Source organism: Hippoglossus hippoglossus, chromosome 11, assembly GCF_009819705.1.
Source record: "Hippoglossus hippoglossus isolate fHipHip1 chromosome 11, fHipHip1.pri, whole genome shotgun sequence".
In the NCBI taxonomy this organism is placed as follows: Eukaryota; Metazoa; Chordata; class Actinopteri; order Pleuronectiformes; family Pleuronectidae; genus Hippoglossus; species Hippoglossus hippoglossus.
The window spans coordinates 3,637,559-3,662,341 of NC_047161.1; the positions used below are offsets into that span (position 1 = coordinate 3,637,559).

Below are 24,783 nucleotides of genomic sequence, written 5' to 3' on the forward strand. Positions count from 1 at the left end.
CTCAAAAGATATAAATCTATATTAAAATAAATGTCTAAGTTTTCATAAAATCTGATTTCAAGCAGGTCTATGTGCAGTCTTGTTTCAAAATGACTCACTGGAATTATGATAAATAAAAGAGGAGAAATTACACAAAAATGTTGAAACTGTTTGAATTAATCTGTAAAAAAAAAAAAGACCCTGCACCTCAAAAAAAACACGACACATTAACCCACAACAAGTCTTCAGTCATATGTTCCTCTCAGTCATCGAGTAAACAAGTAAGTCTGCCGCCTTTGACCGGTCAAGAACTCAACACCAGCCTTTTCTCCCATAGTGGAACAAAATTGATTGTAAACATTAAATTATTCAGACAGGCAGTTGTGCCTCTGCAGTGACCGCTCAGCCCTCGGTCGTGCTCAGATAGTGTTCTCCTGATGGGAGCGCTGGGCAGAGCGGTTAAAGAGGAGCAGGGAAGATTGTTTTACTGACGCCCCAGTGGAGAGTCATGTTGATCGAGCATTTTTACAGGCAAAGGCTCAAAGAGACGCTGAGGAAAACATGGCTGGAGAACTTAAACAACCACGATCCGAGAAAACACACTGGTCTCACAGTAAAGTGCTGCTGGGATTCAAACAAAGGGTTTTTTTTTTAGTAGTGGAGAGTAGAGGCTCTTTCGCCGAATGACTTGTTGAAACTTTAATTCTCTGATCACATTAAGTGGCGACAAAAAAAAAGAAAGAGAAACCCCGTCAACTCAACCTAAATCTTGAGTATTGCCTCCAGTTTAAAAGGAAGCTGCTGTCAGGTGCAGACTGTTCCTGCTGTCTGTCATCGGTGATTAGGTTTCCATCACAGCACAGACGTCTTCATTTAATGAGCAATGCTTTTAGTGATCACACAACACGCGTTCACAGTCAGTTTGTCCGTTACCAGAGATTCACTGCATTGTAATGTATCCATACCCCCACTGCAGGCAGTCGCTGTGTGCAGCCGACAGCGACTTTCAGTTTCCAGTCCGTTTCTCCGTCCAGCTGATCGGTTCGGATGAAACACGAACCTGAAGAAAAACGGATTTGAAATGTTGTTTAGATTGTTTTGTGTGTTATGGTTTGTGCTGCTCACTTGAATTCAGATTCTTAAAGGTGTATCCAAGGGTAGCATCTTCAAACGCATGTCCCTTCCCTTAAATTAATGAATATGACCATGTTTAAAACTGATTTCCAACACTTCAGGACAAAATAATCATGTCCTTGCATTGTTTATCTATTTGACTGAGACTTGCTAAAAGGATTTTTTTATCACATTTTAAAATAAGAGTCTAAAGAGAGACTGTGTAACTTCAAGCTCAATTCTGTGTGCAAATGAATTTGTAGGAGGAACATTGTGTTATTTATTCTGTCAAAGATTAATTGCTTTTATCACCATTTCACACAAACAATTAGTGATTGTGCATGATTTCATAATTTAAAAAATAAATAAAATTCAATGATAAATATGAGCAATTTTTGAAAACCCTGTAACAACTGGTATTTAGCAGGAGTACGTGTGGCTGAATAGATTAGATATGATATTTTTAAAACCTCTTTGTGCCACACTGTATACTGGTGTGTAAAAGTCCCGTTAATTTAAAGAACTGACATATGTTTATGTGCATCACCGACCGTGCGGTACATTAACACGGAGCCTGTTGCGGACTCCACGAGGTCCGATAAACGTTGAGCGGTGGTGACCTGCATTGATCTGAGGTAATATTACATATGAAACTGATGGATGGGAGCAGCTATTTGACAGAGAGGGTAAAAGGCAGCTATAAACCATCCATGGAGGGTTAACTACGATGGAAAACATTAACACAAGGAGGATGATTCATGCTCTCCTTCTGCTGCAGTGGCAGTTCAGCTACTCACATAACACTACTGCAGTGTGTGTGTGTGTGTGAATGTGAAAGACAAAGTACATGAGACGGTGGCTGTTTGTGAGTGTGTTAGAGGCATAAAGACATCAACAACTCCCCGTCAGGCTTATTGACACATCGAAGATTGATGGAAATGATGTCCTCAGAACATTTCCTCCCGATGCCCCTCAGAAAAGAGCCAGGATCTCACACAGCTCATTGATTAATTGGAATTTGCATCATCAGTCACTCGAAACAATGCAAAATACAGCATATGAATCACATGCGGCCTTGATCGGATGATGTCAAAGGACAGGACGTGTGGGGAAAAGTCACATTTCTCACGCAGATGATCTTGACACTGTTAAAGGACCACAGGGCAAACAAAGTTCAGCAGTGCAGCTCTACAGGGAAGGTCGAGACCTTAACAATTATAAAGTGCTGTGAGATAATGTATATTATGATTTGGCGCTATACAAATAAAATTGAATTACCATTTCATCTGACTATAAATTGAGTCTGTATATTTGATATGCTCAAGAGAGAAAGAGATCGTCCAGGGCGAGGAGTGGGACTGAGAGAGGAAACATTTAACTGTGCGTTACTTTGTTTAATGGAAATTTTACCCCTTAGATTCAGTAATGTTTAATCTACTGAGACATTTCACCTCTGTATCCATGAGCACTGTTCTGAGGGCGTGGGAATCAAATAGCAGGACTTAAAGGGTAATTTTGCAACCTACTAGCAGGATCATTATGAAAGGATGCTACTGCAGATTTTAATTTTCTTCAGTTCCGTCCACCTCACTTTAAATTACACAAACTCTTCGCCTGCTCACCATTTTTCTCAGATGTTCTCAGGAATATCATGTCTGCAGGAATCCTTTGGTTCTACAAAAAGACAGGAAAAGAAAAAAACAAAAAGGGTGTAAATGGCAGCGTGTTATTGAGCACTGTGGCAAAAGCCCTAAGAATCTCACTGAATAATTAAACAAGGTCAATACCTTGACCAGAGAGTGAAGGAGAATCAGTTTTTTAAAAGTCTGGCTAACGTACTAATGGAAATTTAACTTGTCCACTTTCCAGCAGCAGCTAGATTTCATGTCGGCTGAGCTGAAACCCAAGATCACAAGCTGAACAGGTCGAGTGTTGTTGTCTCACAAGTGCATTATCAGTTTCACAGTCACAGCTCTGGCATAACTGTAATCAACACTGCGGACTGACATTTTAAATATAGTTATATTCATTCTGCCTTTAGCACCCAGTCGTTTTATTCTAATTCCTTATACTGATCCCTTTAAGATCCTCGAAAAAATAAAAGGTTTTACCTTCTCAACAATGACTAGGTCTCCAACTTGTATGTCTGAACTCTTCACTTGGATTTTACCTGAGGAAAAACAAAGGTTGCATAAAAAAAAACAGTTCAGTTCTTCTTCAACATAAAATTAGACTTTTCCTCTTTAAATAGCAATGAAATATTATGATGACATTGATTTCTGACCTTAGACAAAATCACACCAACTCTTAAAACCACCACCATATTATTGCTCTGACTCTTCTTCTTCTCTCACCCTCTAACGGATTGATGACCCTCAGCGTGATAGAGTAAAACCCTCCTGTTTCATCTCTGGTCTGAGGTACAGACTAAAACAATGGAACACGGACTGAATATCTGCTGCGACCCTCCTATTCTTCTTCTGCTGCTCATGCACACGAGCGCACACTTCGGCCCACGGTCACAAATACCACACATGGGGATTTCACCACACATTCAACAAAAGGGACAGATCTTGGATCATATGCTCTGGAGGAATTGAGAGAGAAAAATCAATGCAATTACAGCGAGACAGATGACTTCAGTTACAAGTGTAGATCCAGTGGGGTGCTGTCTCTAAATTGCACAGGGGGGCAGCTTGACCATGCACTGGAAATATCCATTATCATAATGTCAGCAAACAGTTGCTGGCACGAGGAGGCGAGTGGATTGATATCTGTCACTGACCTCTCACTGTGAGCTTGCTGTACAGTTGGGAGTTCATCTCTTTGTCGCGCTGGTAGCGTCGCACCTCGTCCACGGCCTCTCGCACCATCGTGACAGCTAACACGAACGCCTGAGAGACAAAAGAGCATTTTTAAAAACTCGTGTATCACACCTGAGCGTTTAGAAAGGTTCGTTTATACCAGACAAACGTAAGTAGAAGAGGTTTTTTTTAGAGTTTAATCTCGAGACACTCAAAGCTGAAATGAAAATACTTTGTTGTAGAAATAATTTTATGACAATCAACTAATTTAACATTAAACATCTTTAATTAAACAATTACAACATCTATGAATACACATGAGTAACATTTGTGGCATAATCCAGGGCCAACAGCCTTTGAGAAAATGTGTAATATTTGTGTGCATTTACCAGAGGTGCCCAGTACGTGTACAAGTATCCGATCTTCAGCGATGGCACGAATTGGGAACAGGCCACCACCAGAAAGTAGAGGTTGAGAAAGAACTTGAACTGCTGGTAGAGAACCTGAGAGGAGAGCGAGGAGACGAGGATTCAGCGAGTTGAGGGAACATGTCAGCGAGGTGAGTCAAACACGATGACAGCCGGGACAACCAAGCAGGCGGGATGGGTTACTGCACGTGTTCGGTACTGGAACTAGATACATGTTAATGCTCTTAACTTTACATTAACCTAATGGAAACTCGGTTTAACAAACTTTTGTTTCAAAATGGCTTTCAGGGTACGGATTTCATGACACGGGTACAATGTCGGTTGGTGTCTAGTAAAATATCGTACGGGACAAACAGGACAGGTCACCACAATAATCGAAATGGCACTCAGACCAAACTCTGCAAATCTGTCATGTTCATTTGGACATAGTTCTTAAATTATTAAAGATACATATAAACTGTTGGTTATCTTATTGATCCCCATTATCTCAGCTACCCATTGGTGCTAGTTACAGGTTTCTAGACATTTTTGTTAATGTGTAGGAGCATGAAAAACAACCAACCTCCTTGGTGGAGGTAATGATTGAAGAAGAAGAAGAAGAACCAGACGAACCCTCTTAATTCACTTATAGCAAAGTGCCACCTGTAACGTATTGAGGTCTCTTTGCTAATGGGCCATCCATCAGCAGGCAGTCCTCAGTGTTCTATCCATCTAAGGTCAAATTTTGAATAATGTTTGCAATAATGAGAGTGTAGCGCATCACCCATTGATCACATTGTCTCTGATAATCTGTGACTAGACACTACAGTTAATGGACCCCCTGACCTTTAGGGGGGAAATGCCCACTGCTAAACTCAATTTGTGTGTATTTAATAATTCAAAGTGGAAGCAGAGAAACAGAGCTGTTTCGTTCACCATCGATGAGAATACCTATGTCTCTAATAGACAGTTGACATTTTATAGCCCAGGCCAGAGGTGGCCCTCTTAATCATGGAACCATTTGCTTTTTAATAAGTAACTGATAGATCCCTAATGTCCCCTACAGTGTGCAGCCTTCACTTAATGACAGAGGAGTTAACAATTAGATCCAGTGTGGGCTACTGTGCTTTATATACTGTTAATATGTGAAACCATCAGCGGATTTTCCTCGAAAGGATGCTGTAAAAGTTAATAAGAGTGGGAACAAAAGCCATAACTGGAGCAAAGATCAGACCCTAAATTGTGAGTGTTATTACATAAGACAAAACAAGCTACTTGTCCATGTTGTTCTCTGAGAGCGAACTCACCCCAGGCACGAAGGTGAAGATGTTGTACTTCTGGTTTTTGATGCCATTCTTGGGATACTTCTCCTCACATTTCTCCGGGCAGCCGAGCCAAACGGTCCTGGCCTTCAGCGTCTTCTTCCTCCAAAACACGTGAACCAGGCAGTTGTAGCAGCTGAGAGAAGAAAGACATTGATATGGTTTTGTATATATTTATTGCATCGACTGAATGGCGTCTCAGTATGTAGCTTTGAATAGTTTGGTTGCCTTCAACAATGGAATAAAGGGTTAAGAGATGATTAACCAGGCAGGAACCTGATAAATCCGAAATTTCCTCTAACCTTTGACATTTGTGTGGTTAAATTCTGCATAACTGTACAATTCCTGGACTCCCAACTCAATAAATAAATAAATAAATAAATAAATACAGTTGCTATGCTTTAAGTGGGGTTTGGCAACTATAGACTACACCTTGTACTAGTGAATGATCCAATACACTTTAGTACTCTCACAAAGAATAGATTACAAATAATGAAACGGCTTAAATTGATATGGTAGTAAAACATAATAGATCAATATTATCTAAAGTTAATTTCATTGAAAAACACCTTTAAACAAATAAAATAAAATAGCAATTTGGTTGAAGTTGGTTTTCACAGTAAACTGTTGTGAAATTGGGACGATGGCTCAGAACATTCATCTGGTTCAAGACAGTTAAAAGAAAGAAACTTAGGGAACATCTCCCAATGTTGAAGAAAGAGAAAAATAATTATCTAATCCACTCTGAAAGTTTCTCCTTGGCCCATAGCTCACCTTTCCACCAAGTTACAATTAATTAAATGTATTTGTTTGTCAGTGAAAACACAACCTCCTTGTCAGAGGTAATAAGGACAACTGAGGGTTGAGAGGAATGAGAACAACTATATTTCATATTTGCATTAGACATATCTTCGAAGTGTTTTTCATCCCATTTGTAACATTTATGCCGATACATAAATATCGAGCTCTTACTACAGGCCATGTTCTTAACAAATATCAGGACCTCACAATGCAACAGCCTCATTCCTCATTCATTTTCTCAGCCGTTGGATCAATTTGTGGCGACTGAGCACCGCGGCTGTGCCCGGCTACATCCTCTAGTACTGATGTTATTTATATCTCTACTCTTGTCAGGGTTAATTAGATCTTCAAGGCCTATTTAGGTACAATCCTTCAAGGATGTTATTTGCTTCTAGCACATTGAATGATCTGAAAACTCTAGAATCAGAGTCGAATAACACGGTAACCCTGAAGAACCAGGTATTCAATGTGTATGCAGACAAACATACCATGTTCCTTTATTAGTTTCGCCTCATGCTGAGCAATGTCCGTATCGTTTAAACAATATTACTGATGTGATATTATCAAAACTCCAAGAAGAGATTAGTGAAGTGGCAGAGTGTACATTGACATTTACTTTTTGAAAAAGTATTTGACTTTCTATCAACCTGCTAATGACTACATTGGAGCTTATCTAGCATATCTGATATCAAAAGCAAACAGCGGTGTAGCGTGGGGGTAAATTACAATGAGAGCCGCTCGATGTGAGCACGACCTGAACTGGCACCTGGGGGGGAAAGAGGGACGCGTGTCAGTGTATACCGTCATGCTGAGCGACTTGGCTTTTCCACTTTTTAAGCAAGTTGGCAAAACATGAAACTAAATAAATCAACTTTGGTAAAAAGTCTTGTTTGTATTGGCCTCGACGTTCCCCCGTCTCTGTGCACTCCGAGTCCAGATTCATAAGAGCGATTATTTGAGCAAATGAATGCTATCCAAATAATATGCCATTTGAACAGTCGGGGCTTATTCACTGTGAATTATTTGTGTTTTATAATCCCACACTAAGCACACATAAAATTACTGGAAAGCATCAAACTGGTCAGCTGTGAAAAATCCGATTTGTTCATTAGTGGGGGGATGGGGAGGGGGGGGGGGGATCAATATGGGGCTTCAGCTGGAGATGCATCACTAACAACAAAAACCACACCGGGAAAAAAAATAAATAAAAAAAGAATATTCTATGAAATTCCACCAACGGTAAATGTGACTTTCAGGGCAGTGAAGTGCTGCGCAAACATTTGTTTATGACTGTGACACTTTATTGTTCTGGCAAAAACAAACACTTGTCTCTTGGCCAGAAAGCAGCTTCTTTAGAGGACAAAAGCTGTCAAATGAATCATTAGCCGGATAAACCGCCCCGTTCTGCTCTGTGACCTGAGAATCTTTTTGGGGCTGATGGTGCGCATCAAGGAACTCGACCAAAAATATGCCCTTATCCTCTTGTTTTCACTTCACGCACAGCCGCCGGTGCGTTTGAAATCCAAACTGATCGTCACAGGCAACATTATACACTACACATACATTTACTGGGAGATAACACACACACTACTTTCTGGAGTGGTTAAAGAGCAATGACTCTGACATTAAAGTACAGCAGAGTCCTTTACTTCAGGTTGAAAGCAGCACACGTCTGTGAACTTTTCTCATACAATACCTGACCTCTAAACCAATCTTGTGCTCTCGTCCCCTTTGTGCGTAGAAATCTTGTATATTTTATACAAGTAGCTTAATGAGGCTAAGAACATTATGCTAAATTGTACATTCAAAACACTCAAGGACCTTTCTCTCTTTTACGTACGACAGCAGGAGATGATCAGGTTCAGACGAGTTTATAACAACAAGAAAATGTCAGGGAACCTAAATTCTGCTGCATGTTTGACACCACATCGACACCAGCGTTGGCACGAATGAGACCTGTGCCTCATTTCTTTGTCATCATCATGCACAGAGCTCTGCACCAACATATTGTAAGTCATTAAATCGTTAATAAAAACAACAGAACTACCTGCCGCAGAGGACCCTCCACCCGCCGCAGAGGAACCAGCCGAGGCCTCTCTGCCTCTTACTGACTCGGGCCCGGGGCAGTGTCTGGTAGTCGCTCTCATCGTTCTCAAAGCCCTCCTCCGACATCATCAGAGGCATCTCATCCAGGTTAGAGGGCTCATCCTCTAGGGAGTATCTGTGAGAGTCACACATTAACAACCTCAGATTGATAATGTCATGTCTTGTGCTAAGAAGAACACACTACCTTGGAAATAGAACACGACTTAGGGTGAGATACAGAAACGCTTTCTGTCTTGTATAAGATGCGACATTATTCCCTTGTGGTATCCGTAGCATTGCAATAGAAATATAGAAACACAATAGAACAGTCTTCATTCACTTTTCATCCGTGATGTTGATCAGGAAATATACATTTTGTGTCATTATTTTCAGATAGAAACAATTTTAAGATGCTTCCCAGTTAACTTAATAAATTCTAAGAAGGTTTCAGTGAGACTGAACTTTAAAAGGAAACATATTCTGCTCATATTCCGGTTCAGAATTACTTGAAAAGGTTTATTTGCTCTTAGGGTCTGAAAACATCACTTTCCTCATACTGTCCATTTCTGCTTTCAATACGTCTCGTTTAAACTTTCACTTTCATTTTTCTAAAACTGAAACAGAAAACCTGCACTCTCTCACTCAGACCCTCATCAAGACCAAGTAACTGAAACTCATTTCAAAACGTGCGCCAAAGCAGAAATGGAATAAAGACTAAAGAAAGCCACAGAAACAAAACCCGGTTGATTATCAGAGCAATACAGTTTAAAAAGTTTATCAATAAGTAAAGGACGAGAAGGATAAATGACGAATGAAAGAACGTGGAAAATGTTGAAACACGATTCTGTTTTCATCTCATAACTATTTTTAATGGAATTACTTTCACATTAATCCACTCAAATTCAACTTTATTCGTATTGAGCCAAATCATAACAGACATTATCTAGAGGCACTTTGAGGTCGAGTCTTTAAACATTATAGAGAAACACAACAGTTTGTGTGAATCTGAACTCTCACCTTGAATCATCTCGACCTCTGTGTGTGTGTGTCTGAGTGTGTGTGTGTGTGTGTGTGTGTGTTTGAAAAGCGACTCACCTGTTGAGCAATGACCACAACAACACTGACATGTGACAGGGGGAGGGGGGGGGAAGTCATGTGACTTTAAATTAAATGTCACCACAGACGCGTTGCTAACCAGAGCTAACAAACACACACAACCACACACAAACACACACACAGAGCGTGTAGATCTGTTTACACGACACCAGTGAATCTGGATTAACTTCAACACGTGTTAGCATCTCGGTGTCGTGATAAGGAAGAAGCTGTCAAACGAGAGAATGCGCCTCCAGCTGTTAGCTAGCAACACAAAGCTAACAGCTAACCGGACACAGTTAAACGCAGCGGAGGAACAAACGAGGCGGCCGGGGGGGAACAGTTCACCCGAGCGGCCGCTCCCCACAGCCCGCGGCCGCACACGGAGCCCCGCGGGGCCGCCACGTACCTGGAGAGTCTGGCCGAGTTGTAATACGTGATTAACTTCGAGCTCTTCCGCACCGGATTTAACGGGAAGCTGTCGGCCATCTTGGCTGGGCAGCGCGCGTGATGACGTCACTTTGGGGAAAAAAAGAAAAAAAAAATCACGTACGCTCAGGGTGCTGTGGTGCGTTCAGGAGCCGAGCGGAAATATCGTAAATGTGAAACTCGTGATAAAAGAAGATGCACAGTGCTACAAGAGGTTTAATAAAGAGGGTTTTATTATACTGCTTTCTACCAGGAGCTTGTTTGTTTTATTGTGTTGCATTGTCGTTCATCATAGTGTCTAAATTCGTAATTGCATCGCATAAATCTTGTGTTTTTACGTCTGCAGCCGTTTAACATGTTTTTTGAAAAAAGCTGTATAAGCAAAGTTTGTTAAAATTATTATTATAATTATTTAGAAATAACATCCAGAAATTGTGTCACAACACATTAATAGACAGAAATTAATAAATAGTTATACTAATATTAGCTCTGCAATTGTTGCACTTTTACCCTCAACACCAAACTGCATCCATTCCATCGGCTTGTCTGATTTTCATGTTGTACTTGTGAGCCGAAGGAATTTTTCCACATGTGGTGGACGATGAAGTTCCTTTCACTAATTAATTAATTCAATCATTCTTTCTTTAAAGCAAAAGTAGGCCTTATTCAGTTTGAGATATAAAATGTGTGCTTTCCCGGAGTCTTTGAAGGCAGCAAACAATATTGGTTACCCACTAAGTGGTTAAATAAAATGTATATTTCTGATCAAACCGGACGATGAAGCTTTGTACAGAGAGTTAACCAGACAGAACGTTGTGCTGAATATACACTGATGTGCATATGAATCAAATGAGAAACTAGACCGGCTTTTAATAGAGTTCATACCTTCACAGTTCCCTTATGAAACCACATTTAAATTCACCAGATCCTGATTGTGATTTAGATCTGCACCCAACACTCATAAGTATCGTTCTACTAACTACGCCTGACGACCGCCTCGGTGGACGTGACAAGCAACTGTCCTCACTTGGTTGAAAATAAGCTTTAAGTGGATAGAGGCTATGAGATCTGGTTGAAAGCTTCTAAGTAATGCAACCTTTGACCTTTGACACAGTTTCCACTTGTTTTCTTGATAGTCGTCTTCCTTAAACACACACGTTCTCTCATCAGCAAGTCGTCAGCTGGACACTGTGACTTTACTTCTTTTCCATTTAGTGGCCGATAATACTCCAGATATGTGGACTGTGTTTATTTTGAACATTTTCCACTTTCTGATATGCTCCCTCCTGATGATGGAAATCATTTGCCTGTTTGAACATGACTCATCCTCCCAGTAGAGATGGAGAGTGGGTCAAAAAGTCATTAAGTTTGGAAAAAGATAATCACTAAACTGAACTATGTAAACTTCCTGATAGTGAAAGAAAAATGCTTCAGCTTGAGAGGAGCTGTTTTACTGCAGCCTACAACACAGACAAAGCATTTTAGTGAAAGCATTTTGTTTCAGTGCTCATTAGTCCAAGCTTGTTTTAAATTATATAGGAAATAAATGCACGTTTGCAAAAGTATTTCTGCAGAAGAACAAAAGACAAGTAGTTCTCAAGTGGAATAGGATTAAAGCAACATATGAAATGACATCATCTATTGTGAGGAACTGAACACACACTCGGTTTGTTCTATTTCTTTATTCGGTCCAACTGTTTGTTTAAGAATCTCTCACCATAACATTGACGACAGACCATCGCAGTGTGGGATTGTGGGTACTCATGAGCATACTTTGTGCTTTGCACCAGCTAGCAGCATTGGGCAGCTGTCCGGAGGAGAGAGAGAGAGAGAGAGCAGACTCTTTGCATCATTGATCTGAACACACGTTCCCTTCTTTTGAGCAACCGCTCGTCCAAGCACCGAAGGAATTCTCAGGTACGAGTTAAACAGCGTCTTAATGTATAGAAAAAAACATCCACAAAATGACTGCAAAGTAAATTTGCAAAAATGTGAATATCCTACTATTTCTCTGTCAATTGATAAAAGTTCTTTTTTTTAAGTCTATATATAATACATAAGAACAAAGAAGATGTTTTACAAATATCTCAACGTCCTTAACAGTTTGCATATTTCATCACCACTCAGCTTTAAATCAATTTATTCCAATTTCTTTGCTGTCATCAATCAGCATAGAGAAATGTCTGTCCATGCTCGTCTTGGTGAGACTGGTTATGGGGCTTCCTGCGGCGCTCACTCTGTCCATGCCTGCACTCAGAGGGTGAAGCTGAGAGAGGCCTCTGTTCTGGATCACCGAGATCTCGTTGTTCTTCATGGCCAGGCTGTTGGTGATCGCTGTGGCGTAGCGGTTCCAAAATCCGGAGTCTACGTTCATGGCCCGAGCTGCCAGGTCCTTCTGGAACATCTCGCCGAACTTCAGGGCCTCCCCGCCCAGCAGGGCCATGGGGTTCTCCACCGACAGCCGCCTGCCTCTCCGGGCCGGTGCGTTGTTCCACATGTGAGTTCCCATGTGAACCTGGAAATGACATCAAATTAATTAAGATGTTCTCATTCTAAAATACAAACAAACATATTTGGCACAGATGGTCAGAGGGAGTATCACACCTGTATATATTCAAACAGCTGGTAATGTTTTTTACCCCTGTCAATTTAGTGGAAGGACGTGGTGTTTGGTAAATAATAAATCAAAATTATTTGATTAAGTAATTTCTTAAGCAAAGATTTTGTAATGTAGAATTTCTTTATTATGAGGGAATTCCTGGGTTTTAACAGATTTTATAATTATACTTAAAATACTATACCACACAACACAAAATGTGTACCCACTGCACTTATAGTCAAAAGTTACTATTAAAATATGACAAAGCAGTTTGAACCCTCACAGCAGAGGAGAAAAGAATCTGTTCTCTACCTTCAGATTGCCTTTAGTGGTGAACGCTCTGCCGCAGATGGAGCAGACGAACGGTTTCTCTCCGGTGTGCGTGCGCTCGTGAATCTGCAGAGCGCTGGCTGACGAGAAGTTCTTCCCACAGGCGTTGCAGTTGTGCTGCTTCGGCGGCCGTCGAGGCGGCGCGGGGCCGAGCAGGGACGTCATCGCTGGGCTGCCGACGGACGGATAAGCCGGGGGGATGTGGACGCTGAACGGCGGGTGCTGGCCTTCGGGCGTGTTGTTCCGGTGACTGTGACCGTTCACCTCGGTTTTTATGGCGGCTGATGATGTGCTGGTGACCAGGCTGGGGAGGGTCTGACCTGCAGCAGGAATCAAAGTGCACAAGTGTGAAGGTTTCTTGAAAATGCAACAATCAAGGTTTAGGAAAGATAAGCATGAAAACGGTTACGTCAACTGTACCTCTGTCTCTGCTCAGCTGGAAAGACAAACTGTACGGAGTCTCTTCTTTCACACACAGTTTTCCAGCTTGTGTTCCTCTCCGCCCCTGAGCCGCTGCAGAGGTGGGAGACTCAGACTCCTCTCTCTTCACCGACGCTGCCAACGGCTCCTGGGATTCTGGCCTGTGGCTTTTCACTGCAGGAGATTTGATCGTCATTCCCTCTGAGTTGCTCTGAATGGGAGACTCGGATGCACGAGGCGAGCAGGAGGATTCTGACACGTTCGGGCTGGAGTTTCCCAACCTTTTCTCCGATAAAGTACATTTAATGTTCAGTTGGCTGCCGTCGTTAAAACCATTTGTCAGGGGTTTCATACTGAAGCAGTGGTTTAGGTTTACAGTCGAGTCAATCATCCTCATTTGGTTCTCCAGAGCTGCTAAACTTGAAACGATGGCAAACGACCTGGGAGGAGAGTTGCAATCAGAGATCAACGGTCGAGAGGGACTCCCGTCTTCCCTCATATTTTCCACCTCTTCCTCCTCAATATCATCCTCCATTGAAATGTCATCAATAAAGTCATTGCTGTTGCTGCTGAGGCTGTCAAAGTTCTTCCCGTTGATGGAGGTGTCGCTGTCCATCTCCTGCAGCCCGTCCACGAGGGTCGAGTCCGGAATCTGCCCGACCATGTGCATGCGGATATGCTGCTGAAGAACAACGGCGTTGGTGAACTTCTTCTGGCAAATGGGACACGAGTGTTGCACCAGGACCGGAGGATTTTCTCTGTGAACGCCGATGTGCGTCTTCAGGTTACCTTTGGTGGTGAAAGCCCTGCCGCACACTTTGCATTTAAAGGGCCTCTCCCCGGTGTGAATGCGATAGTGCATCTTCAGCGCACTCTGACAGCTGAGGACACGGTGACAGAGCACGCACTGGTTGGGGTCCGTGATCTTTTTGTCGATACTCTCCACCAGCTGCTGAAGCTTTGAGGTTTCAGAGGTTTGCATAGAATCAAAGAGACCCAGTGAAGGGAATTTAGTTTCCTCAGAGTTGAGCGACAGTGGCGGGGAATTGGGGTCGGGCGACGCTGGGGTGACGGGTTCGGGTGTAGTGGCCACAGATGGGATTGTGGAGCTGGTTGTTTCTGTCACTGGGGTGGCTCTCAGCCTCAGGGTGCAGCTCTGAGGCAGGTGTACTCCCTCTGTTTTCGGTATATTAGATGCTTCTTTCTCCAGGTTAGACAGTGGAGACTCTGAAACAGGAGAGAAATGAGCCTCGCTGCCTCTGTGGTTAGGTGACAAAGACACACATTCACCGGGAGATGGCTGGTAGGGAGACCTAACGGATGGTGTTACACTTACAGGGTCATTTGAGCCTCCGATACTGGTAATAGTGGAGGACAGCGGAAGACCCATGGTGGCCGGCAGAGTTGCTACAACAGGTTTGCTATCAAGCCATGAGGTGACGGGTTTTTCTGGAGGGAGGGACATTCCATAGGGAATCCCAGAACTTGTTGGCACGTTGTCTAGATACTCTGGCACCGGGTAGGGGTTCATCTGCACATGAGGATACTTCTCTTTATGCCTCTGGAAGTGCACCTTTAAGTTCCCTTTAGTGGAAAAGCGATTGCCGCAGATGTTGCATTTGAAGGGCCGCTCTCCTGTATGTGAGCGCAGGTGGATCTGCAGAGCGCTGTCGCTGCCAAACACTTTGGCACAGAACCTGCATTTATGCTTGAAGAAGGGTTCCTCCGGGCTGGGCTTCGTTTCAAACAAGGAGACGCTAGACAGTTTCCCTTTCCTGTGCTTCATCAGGGCTGCAAGGGGGTCAAGTGCATTAGCTGTGGCAGCGATGCTCGCCAACGGATTGGGGAAGATTACACTGCTGGGGGGGCTCTGAGGTAGAAATGGCAGGTTGGAGGATGAGCTGAGGAGGCTGCTCTGCCCCAGGGACAGTGGACTGGAAGAGCTCAGTGTCTGAGTGCAGCTGAGGCTGCTGGTGTGTGAGCCTGTGTAAGGAGGCAGTAACGTGGGGATGCTGCTGCTGCTGCTGGACAGAGATGGAGTTTCTGAGGAGGCTGAGGTACATGTAACGTCTCTGAAGGTGGACTTCCCACACACAGTTAGTGGGGGGATATTTTGTGACTTTTCAAGCATGGATGACAAAGAAACCGCCGCCCGTCCATTAACGGAGGAGGGAGTTGATCCTGACAGAGCCAGGATGGGAGGAGGGTTGATGCCTTGAGAGGAGAAGGGTTTCTGTGTCAGAGACCGGGACCTGGAGCCTGGGTTTAACGCAGCTTGTGTTGGTTGTCTGTTCATGACGGCCACCTGGCTGCAGATCTGCTCAATAAGCTGCAGCTGATGGACCTGTTGTTGCTGCAGAGCCAGCAGGTGCTCCAGGATCACCGGGATGGCCGCCGAGGCTGCCTTCCCTCCCGCACCGCTGCCGTTGATCCCCTGGGAGAACTGGGCTACGGCCACTCGGGTGCTGTGAAGGATCTCCAGCGTCACATTCGTGCCGGGCATGCTGTAGCTGTCGGCGGCCGACACCTGGGCAGACGAGGGCTCGACTGAGTCTAGAGGCTGAGGGCTGCAGGTGAATTTGTCCTGTGGGCAAAGCTCGAGCTCCATGGCTTCATCCTGCTCCCTGCTTTCCTCTAAATGATCCAGACTGTCGTCGTTCACCAGCTCAAAGCCGGCGTCGCTGGACTCTCCTGGGGACGAGCCACTGGACGAAAGGCTCGGAACCGGAGAGGGTCCCGCAGGAGATTCCTCAGGAGCAGGCGTCCCTTCGCTGTCCTTAACTATCAGCACCAGCGGATCCTCAGTGCAGACTTTCTGATGGTCGCTCAGTTCCGTCCAAGAGAAGAACTCAGCACAGCATTTGTCACAGATGTGCGTGTCCTCTCTGCTGTGGCAGCCTCCATTCGTCTCCTCTCTCTCCACGCCTCCCGTGATGCCTGGAAGGAAATACAACAAGATTAAGAATACTAACTTGATTATTTATTGTCCTGATATTTCAACAATGGGACGTTTGTTTTCCTTTATCACATTGGAATTAATCCCCCCCCCACACACACACACACACACACACACACACACACACACACACACACACACACACACACACACACACACACACACACACACACACACACACACACACACACACACACACACACACACACACACACACACACACACACACACACACACACACACACACCTTCTAGTGAGTCCCATCTCTCCAAACAACAAATGTCGTGTGGACCGGCTCAAACCCACTGAACTTCAAATTCCACGAGAACTCCCAAAGTGTCCAAAGATAACAAACATGTCGAGTTGAATTATAAGATGGTTTGTATAAATTGACGCAAAACACATCTGGAAACATTTCATTCAAAGTAAAATAAAGTTTCTTAGATTTCTGCATTTCACAGAATAAACCAAACACCGGCATACAATGCGGAAACTATTTATTTATCATAACCGAATGGTAATCTCAGTTTAAAAATAACTACCCACTTTATCTCCATCTGTTTATATCTGAAGTTTCATGATAGAAAAGTTTTCTCCAATATTTAACTGTTAACAGATGTTAAGAGTGTAAGTGCAGATTAAAACATGAACTTCAACAGGTCCCGTAAAACATGGAGAAAGTTGTTTTTTTTAAACTTACACCCCCCTCTATTCAGATATTAACAATCTTTCAGAGGAATCAATAAAGTTCCGTGAAGTTATCTGACCTCTGTAATCGTGCACTCACACAGATAATGAAATTCCATACAGCCCATTGATTTTCTGTGCATTCGAACATTTCAGTAACGCGTCTCCTCTTTCAAAAACAATTGTGGGTTTATTGGTCGAAAAACTACGATATTTTGTTTCCATTTGAATTCGAGGTTCGCTGCATCGGGGCAATTTTTAAAAAAATGGTGAATTACAGCTGAAAGATCCCTGATTTCATTCTCTAACATTTTCCTGTGTGTGAGATTCAAGTTTTATTTGGAGCAGTAAATCGCAGCCATCTGAAATCGGTTATAAATTATTGTGCTCAGACTCTGATCAATTTAATTTTCAACAACATCAGGCCATCAACAGTGTATAAGTCTTTATGTGTAGACTCGCATCTCTAATGCCACAGCTTCAATATGCAGCACAGAACTACCGAGTGACGAGAGCAAAGTTTTACATGTGACCGAGCTCTAAATTCACAGGGAAATAAAAGTAGGAAAAAATAAATAAATGACTCAGAATATCCAGATGTGATTTTATAACTTTTGTAATGTCAGTCCACTTTTACTTGTTTTAATCTAATTATTTTATAACTAAAACACCATTAACATAAAATAAAAGCATGGACACTCAGGATGTATCCATGAATTAACACGTACACATTTTATCTTTAGCTTGACACGAAGCTAGAGCTGTTCCCAGGTCTCATGTTCATTTCCCCCAGTATAATAATTCTACCCCAATATGTGTCCATATGATGAAATATTTTATAAATGATCTGCAAATCCCTGCATACGACACACGTCAGTAAATGTATTTGTCTTAAATCTCGACTCTGATCTTTAGACTCATGGAGAATCTGCCACGAGATTTTTAGGCTCTTGGAGTCAGAGCTGCATCTGCTCAGGCTTTGGCCCATTAGGAAACAGACAGTAAGAGCAGATGGAAAGATCAGTGGTACATTATTGTTGTTACACAGGCACCAATTTAAGAATAATATTTTTTATAAACATTTAGAAAGACGGATATTATGAGGTTTAGAATATGTACGAATATGGAATTTAAATGTTCTTTTTTTATTAAATAATTAAAGGAAATATTTTAGTTTTTAATTTGGTAATTATCCATGAAAAGATAACTTTCTGCCACATAATCATGATTAAAGGAAACCAAAGTGTGTGTGTGTGTGTGTGTGGTCCACATACATGCTGCACTTTCTTCTTAAACACACTAAATGTGGACATTTAGCAATTTAAACATGTGTGTGTGTTTGTGCCGACTATAATATGAATGTGTGTGTGGTTTAAGAGTGCATGTGTGTGTGTGTCTTTGTGTTTGCATTTCCCAGTGTTTACAATTATCCGTGTGTTTCACCTCCTAAATGAATTAGTCCCACCTTGTCGAGCTACACAAAGAGCGAGACATCTGCTATATTTACATGAATAAACTCAACAAATCCTAACACAAACACACAGTGTCTGTGTTACTGATGATATGAGTCAATCAACACGTGACACGCTTTATTCCTAAACTACACAACATCTGACATGATTTTAACGTGTTTCAGCTCAGGAAAGCAAAGCAAAGCAAGAAGAGTTGGGATCTGAAAGTCAAACTCATCACAAGTAAATAATCAGAGTCCCTGGCTCAGCGAGTGGGTGGTCCGAGGATCACCAGGGCGATTCGGCAAACACAGGAGCGAAAACACGTTCAGCCGCTGTAGCTCAGGATTGTGTTTTCGCTCCGTAAAGATTCACGTCCAATGAAAACAAAGCTCAGGAGAGATCAGAGTTGATTCAAAGAGTCAAAACTCCGAATGTGTTTCCAACTACAATAACACGGGGAGAAATTTATTTTAAAATGTCACCCTCGCTCAATCTGTGATGTCAGGGGCAGAAAACAGATTTATGTCCGTTTCTTGTTGTGTGGTTTTGGCGAAGAGACGAGAAGAGAGGAGAGAGAGAGAGAGAGAGAAAACCCACGAGGCTGCAGCTGAAGAGCAAACAGACATGTCAGCCCAGCGTTAGTGGCTCCTCGCCCGTCTGTGCGTGACCCCCAGGGCTGCAGAGGTCACTGGTTCACATGTACTAATTGTATTATGATCCAGACACGGAGCACTTGCCCCTCGCAGGGTGAGGCTGCACAAAGGTTAAGTCAGCAGGCTCAATCAAAGCCCAGCTCAGGGTGGCGGAGCCCCCCGCCTGCAGGCTGCAGGGGCCAGGCCGTGGGAGGGCCCCGAGTGAGGAGGGCCTCTTCTGCACTCATCACCTTTTCACAGCCCCTAATAATCATATATTAACACGACACTGGATTTAAAAAACATGAAACAAGGGCCGTGATGGGGAAGTGACTTAAACTGACTTGAGCTTTTAAACGATTTTTTTGCATTGAATGACAATAGCACCATGAATTTAATAAAGTTCATATTAATATAAATACAATAAATTTGAAATTTACAAGAATAATTTAGATTTATTGGGATTTATAGACAATTGAGTAGCATCGAGGTTGTTGTTTCTACGATTTTGCACAAAATCTAGAGAATTCAGACCGAATTCAATTCAAAACTCAGTCCATTTCTGGATTCACATTTTATTTAATATGATCCATTAGTTCACTGGTTAATTTGAGTTTAAAATATTAGTGCTTCTACTGAGTTAGTGCTCAGATGATTAAAAGGTTCAAAAAGCTTCCAGGCTGCAGAAGGAGAACATTGTTTAATTAAATATTAAAATATTGAAAAGTAGTGAGGCTTCTAGTTTTGGAGATTAATTATAATAATCAATAATTACCATATATATATTTACTCCTTGAAGAATTATATAGAAAATGATGGACGTGTACACAGGCAAGTTAAATCTTCACTGTGCATTTCTCGTTTTTCCTTTTATTATTTATGAAATTATTATCTTATAAAATCATTCAAGTGAAATACAGAAGTCCCCCTTCATGCATGTTAATACACAAATTATTACAAACAGCCCACTTTCGTTCAGGCCACATTTCATTTCACATTATTGTCTCCTGGCTCATGATCAGAGTTTCTCATTAGAATTAAGCTGAAATAATTATCAAAAAAGGCCTCAAACCAAAACACAGAGTAACTTCCCTCATAATAGAAAGAAATAAATCCTTAATATGGAAGATGTGTCACCATTTGCATGAGTTTATTCGGTGTTGTGGTGAAGTTTGTCGGCACAACAGTTCTCAACAGGCCCCGTTTCCACCCATCGCCCCTGAAGCTGTTTAAAGATATGAAAGTAAATTATAATGATTGTTTTAATTAAGTTAATTCATAAAAAAAAGCCACTGATTTAGCTGTATTGTTTTCCATTCGTGTTCCACAGCTTGTTTCTTAAGTTGTTTAATCTAAGTTTTTATAATAAAGTGAAAACGTGTTTATTTTGAACTAATTTCGTCTCCTGATGAGACACTTTTAAACCGGATTTTAAAGTGTTTTTTTAGACCGAAAAGTTTAATTTATCATATTTTAGGCTCGTTGGGGTTTTTTAAAAACAAGGATGTTAAAATGAAAAAGTTGCATAAATAATTAGGAAACATGCAGGAAGAAGAAGAAGAAAGAATAAAAACCTCAACGTTTGTTGTCTGTTAAATTTGGGGAAATAGAATTAAACAGCCATTCTTTTATATATTTTACCCCTAAATCCAGCATCAGCATTAGATTTAGTCTTAATCTCTCTGCAGCAACATCCTGTAAACAGATCTGCTCTCAAAGTATATTTCCCCACCGATCCACTGGAGGTGAAACTGGTTTAAATCCACCTACCATCGCTGCAGACGCGTCCGGAGCGTGTCGCCTCCTCGTCGGACCCGAGGTGCTGGGGCTTGGCTTGTTTGCGCCGGGACATGTTGATCTCTCTGTGCGACTCGCCGCTGCCTTCCGCCGGGGCATCTACGAGCAGCGACTGGGACCCTCCGGGGGGAGCGGGGTCGGTGAAATAGGCGAGCGGCGGCTGGTGCTGATGCCCGAGTGCAGATTGCGCATGTCAGTGTAATTATGATGGAGGAAGAGGATGATGCTTTTACGACTCTCGCTGCCCTTCGCCGGGTGATTGGCTGCGCTCCAGACACCTCGCACCAGATATGGAAATGAGGGATGAGGTTTTAATAACAATTACTTCACTTCCTGTCCGAGCGGCTGCTTTTTACGCACGACTCCACAGCAGCTCCGCCGTGGTTCAGTCCGACCTCCACTCCCGCGAGCGTCTCACGCGCTTCGCAGCGGTGTTCGGGTTCAACTTCGTCACCAATCCCCGCATCTCGGTGAGGTCCTGCAGGCGTAAAATCGACCTGCTTCTGCCCTGAGCTCCTGGATGAGTTTGTGCCAAAAAAAGACGCCCCTGGTTTCACCTGCGTGTCCCGGCTGTGTGTAGAAGGTCGTCTTGGCTCAGTCTCTCCCCACACACACTGAACACCAGCACGAACACTCATCCACTCTCCCCTGTTGTCCCGTGGAGAGGTTGAACGTGGTTGTAAAACTGCGTAAAGTCCCGAATCGACGTTTTTCCAAAACGCAGTTCTTGCGTAAAAAGGTGGAGAAAACAGACCTCCCACGGATGAGATTCCGTCGGGTTTAGAAACGTGCGTAAAGTGAAAGTTGAGGCGTAAAAAGAAAACCGCCGCTCAGGTCTCAGTTAGGTCCGATCTCGGAAGGGAGACTCCTTGGTCTGCGTAAGGAACCGGCGCTCTCCTTGTAGCCTCCGCCTCCGGTGCATCATTAGCTGCCCTTCAGCCGGCTGCGATAGGCTACTGCCAGGAGACCACAGGAGGTGTTGGAGCCTTTGCTTCATTGGTTAACGACCTCCCACTATTTGGCGCCAGAATACACTGAAAAGTGTCTCATATGTTGAGGAAGAAGAAGAAGAAGAATTCCTCAGAGGGAGGAAGAGGAGAATCCATCCAAATAAACTGCTAATGCATAGATTTCGAATGTAAAACAACTCGGCTTGGATATTTTCTGTAAGTGTTGGTGTTTGGCTCATGGAGGAATCACCCAGTACAGGTCATGGCTCCACTTTAAAGTCTTATCCCCCCCCCCCACCCCCAGCTGCACCATAATGGCGAAAGAATACCAGAAGAATCGTGTTGTCTGCCTCCACAGTAACAGTTTCAAAGCTGAGGGGAGAATGAAGAATACTTCACCAGAGCTGTAATCCCTCTTCAGGCTTTGTTCCAGAACTTGTGATTATGTGGTATTAAAAGATGCAGCTGGGGGGGGGAGGACAGAATCAGCTGTTGATAATTGCAAGTACTACACAACAGCCTGGTATTGATCGGTATGTCTCTGATTCTCCTGCTATAGAGAGATAAGGAGACCCCACTCCTGCTGGAATATAATTTCTTCTGACCTATCAGGTTTCCACAGACTTATGATGAATAGCCAGAGTGGCCCAGAGTGCTTATCTGGAAACTCAACCCCCCCCCCACACACCCTTGATTCGATATTGATTCTTTGTTACCAGCACAAAATCAAAAAAGCAACTACTTGACCATGATCTCTTCCAGATTCTAACTTGGCCGACACCAGCACAGACTCCGCTCGCGGCCTCGAGCACCACTCACCACTCGTGATTATTCTGGATACATCTGGACCAGTTTGTGTTTGATGATAATCAATGGAGCTGTATCCAAACGAGGCAAATTTAAGTTTAATAAATCACGTTCAATGATAAATTATTATAAATCAAAATGTTCAGTTTGTCAGCGTTGCAGGAAGTAAACAGAGACATGGAAATTACACCAAAGTCAACAAAGCACTTTCAGAATAAAGTCAAGTTTATTTCTACAGCAGATTTAAAAACAACCACAGTTGATCACAGAAGAACTTATAATAAATATGACAAATATATTGTTGATTTCGAGGGAGCACTTCATCTGTTGCATAACCAAAATCCTCAAAATGACAAAGACATAAATAATAATAATAAATAAATGCTGAAAGTGGCTTTCATTGATTAAAAAATGTTTTTAAGTACCTAAATATCTCACTTCTATACGGATGTAAACATTAAAGTGAAGAACATTTACTTATATATCAAATAATGTTGATTTTACTACATTTATTAATTGTATGAACTTTTTATTTGAAACCCAAACACCAAAGATTAATAAAATAGGCAACACATTGTAAATATGAGGCCATATACACCACAGGATTAAAAATGAAAATAGAGCAGGAATTTATATATTCAGTGAACAATATAATATCCTGCAAATTATCTCGATACCTGGATTCAAATTAAAACCGAAATCTAAACATTTGGTTTGGAATTGTCCAAACCTGCCAAAACACACACATCATGACACACACACAGTAACATCTGTATTGGCTGTAAGATTGAATATATGACTCAATATGTGTCTTTTCAATCCAGTTGTTTTCTGTTATTTTGCATTGACCAGTATTTGGACAAATCAAAACATCTGAACTTAAAGCTGCATAGAATAACAGTAGAAAACAAGTTTGAAGTGCAGGCTCCACCAAACTTAGAATTGATATGAAATATGAACCAGTTCAATATCAGATGTAACGTTTAGGTTCCACTTTCTCACACGTGAGCGAGTTACCTCCGCGTCCATAAAACAGAAAATTAAGTCTGCGGAACTAGGACGACTCCCACTTCCTGTCCATATGAAGATTACAGTGCGCCCTGTGATTTACTGGCAGCTGAGTGGAGGAGCAGCTCCAGCAGCGTCCTGTCGGCCGGTGCCAGCTGAGGAATGTGAGCGTGAGGCCTCGGACGGAGATGTGACAAGCTAATGGCCCCCGACCTGCTGCCCTGACAGGGATCAGCCGGGAGGGGAAAATGCAAAGCTCTGCAGAGATGTGTCAGGAATAAAGACGCGAGTGGTGTTTACTGCGGAAGAGGAAAAACTTCATGTCGTGTAAAATACTGTATGTGTCAGGTTCATTTTGTGATAATGAGTGTAAATCATAAACATCTGGAGTTTTCATTGAACATTGATACAGGACGTGACGCCGTCGTGGAATATGATGATTTTTCACTTATAAAAGAAGCGTAAGAACAAATAAAAGTGGAAAACTGGGTTGAAAAACTTCCTTTTGGATCCGTCTTTGCAGATTTTTATCCAAAATTGGTCACAACAAGTTACTAAACCAATAAAGATGTAAAAAAAAAAAAACATCCATCATTGTTTGTCCTTGAACATGACATCATGCAACAAACATTATTCCGCAGTGCGGTCATTGTATTTGTCGGAAAACCTCTCACACGTTTGAAATTAAGGATTTTTAAAGATTTCTCTGGCTCTTTTTTCAGAAGATGGGAAAACGTGTTGATTTATTCAAATGTAGATGAAAAGTGGTGTCGCCTTGATGAGTTTAGCTGTGTTTGGTGAAGTGGTGCATCTGTCTCTGGTTTACTGGGCAACCAGAGCTTTCCCCTCCATCAAACGAACTTTTTAAAAAATACAATCACAACCATCTTGTATGAATCTTCACATGGATTTAGAGCTTTTCTAGTCTCCACCACTCAAAGTGCTTTGTCAAGCCACATTCACCCATTTGCAAACAATGCTCTTTATACTGTCCTCACACGTCCCGTCGCATTCACACACAACTGTCAACAGAGCTGGGGATCAAACCTTCTGACCCTCCAATCAGGAGACAACCCACTCTTCCACCTGAGCCACAACTTACCCCTGA

General features: G+C 42.4%; 2 protein-coding genes across 4 annotated transcripts in view; both read right to left on the minus strand.

The window, feature by feature from the left end:
- The window catches only part of atp9b (ATPase phospholipid transporting 9B), a 31,671-nt gene extending 21,530 nt beyond the window's left edge, over window positions 1-10,141 (minus strand). For 2 of the 3 annotated variants that reach the window (XM_034599393.1, XM_034599394.1), the window contains exons 1-8: window positions 10,016-10,141; window positions 8,474-8,647; window positions 5,611-5,761; window positions 4,286-4,399; window positions 3,878-3,986; window positions 3,204-3,262; window positions 2,715-2,766; window positions 945-1,039 (exon numbers count right to left, since the gene is read on the minus strand). In XM_034599393.1, the coding sequence (XP_034455284.1) occupies window positions 945-1,039; window positions 2,715-2,766; window positions 3,204-3,262; window positions 3,878-3,986; window positions 4,286-4,399; window positions 5,611-5,761; window positions 8,474-8,647; window positions 10,016-10,095 (834 nt within the window). In that variant the 5' untranslated portion in view covers window positions 10,096-10,141. Of the gene's footprint in view, window positions 1-944; window positions 1,040-2,714; window positions 2,767-3,203; window positions 3,263-3,877; window positions 3,987-4,285; window positions 4,400-5,610; window positions 5,762-8,473; window positions 8,648-9,528; window positions 9,622-10,015 lie in introns of those variants that run through there. The other variant, XM_034599395.1, reaches the window with a different exon arrangement.
- A 1,443-nt stretch (window positions 10,142-11,584) lies between these two features.
- On the minus strand, window positions 11,585-21,827 carry sall3b (spalt-like transcription factor 3b). The gene is made up of 4 exons (XM_034599392.1): window positions 20,884-21,827; window positions 13,385-16,321; window positions 12,947-13,284; window positions 11,585-12,550 (listed from the first exon to the last, which is right to left on the minus strand). Exons 1-4 carry the CDS (start codon window positions 20,963-20,965, stop codon window positions 12,170-12,172), a joined length of 3,738 nt encoding a protein of 1,245 aa, XP_034455283.1. The 5' UTR covers window positions 20,966-21,827; the 3' UTR covers window positions 11,585-12,169.
- Window positions 21,828-24,783: the final 2,956 nt, after the last annotated feature.

Excerpts from the sequence above, each read along its gene's own strand:
- sall3b (XM_034599392.1), bottom strand. The coding sequence starts at position 20,965 with ATGTCCCGGCGCAAACAAGCCAAGCCCCAGCACCTCGGGTCCGACGAG. Across the intron at positions 13,285-13,384 it reads CCAGCTGAGCAGAGACAGAG|GTCAGACCCTCCCCAGCCTG; the intron begins GTACAGTTGACG and ends TTCCTGCTGCAG. Across the intron at positions 12,551-12,946 it reads CCACTAAAGGCAATCTGAAG|GTTCACATGGGAACTCACAT; the intron begins GTAGAGAACAGA and ends TGTCATTTCCAG.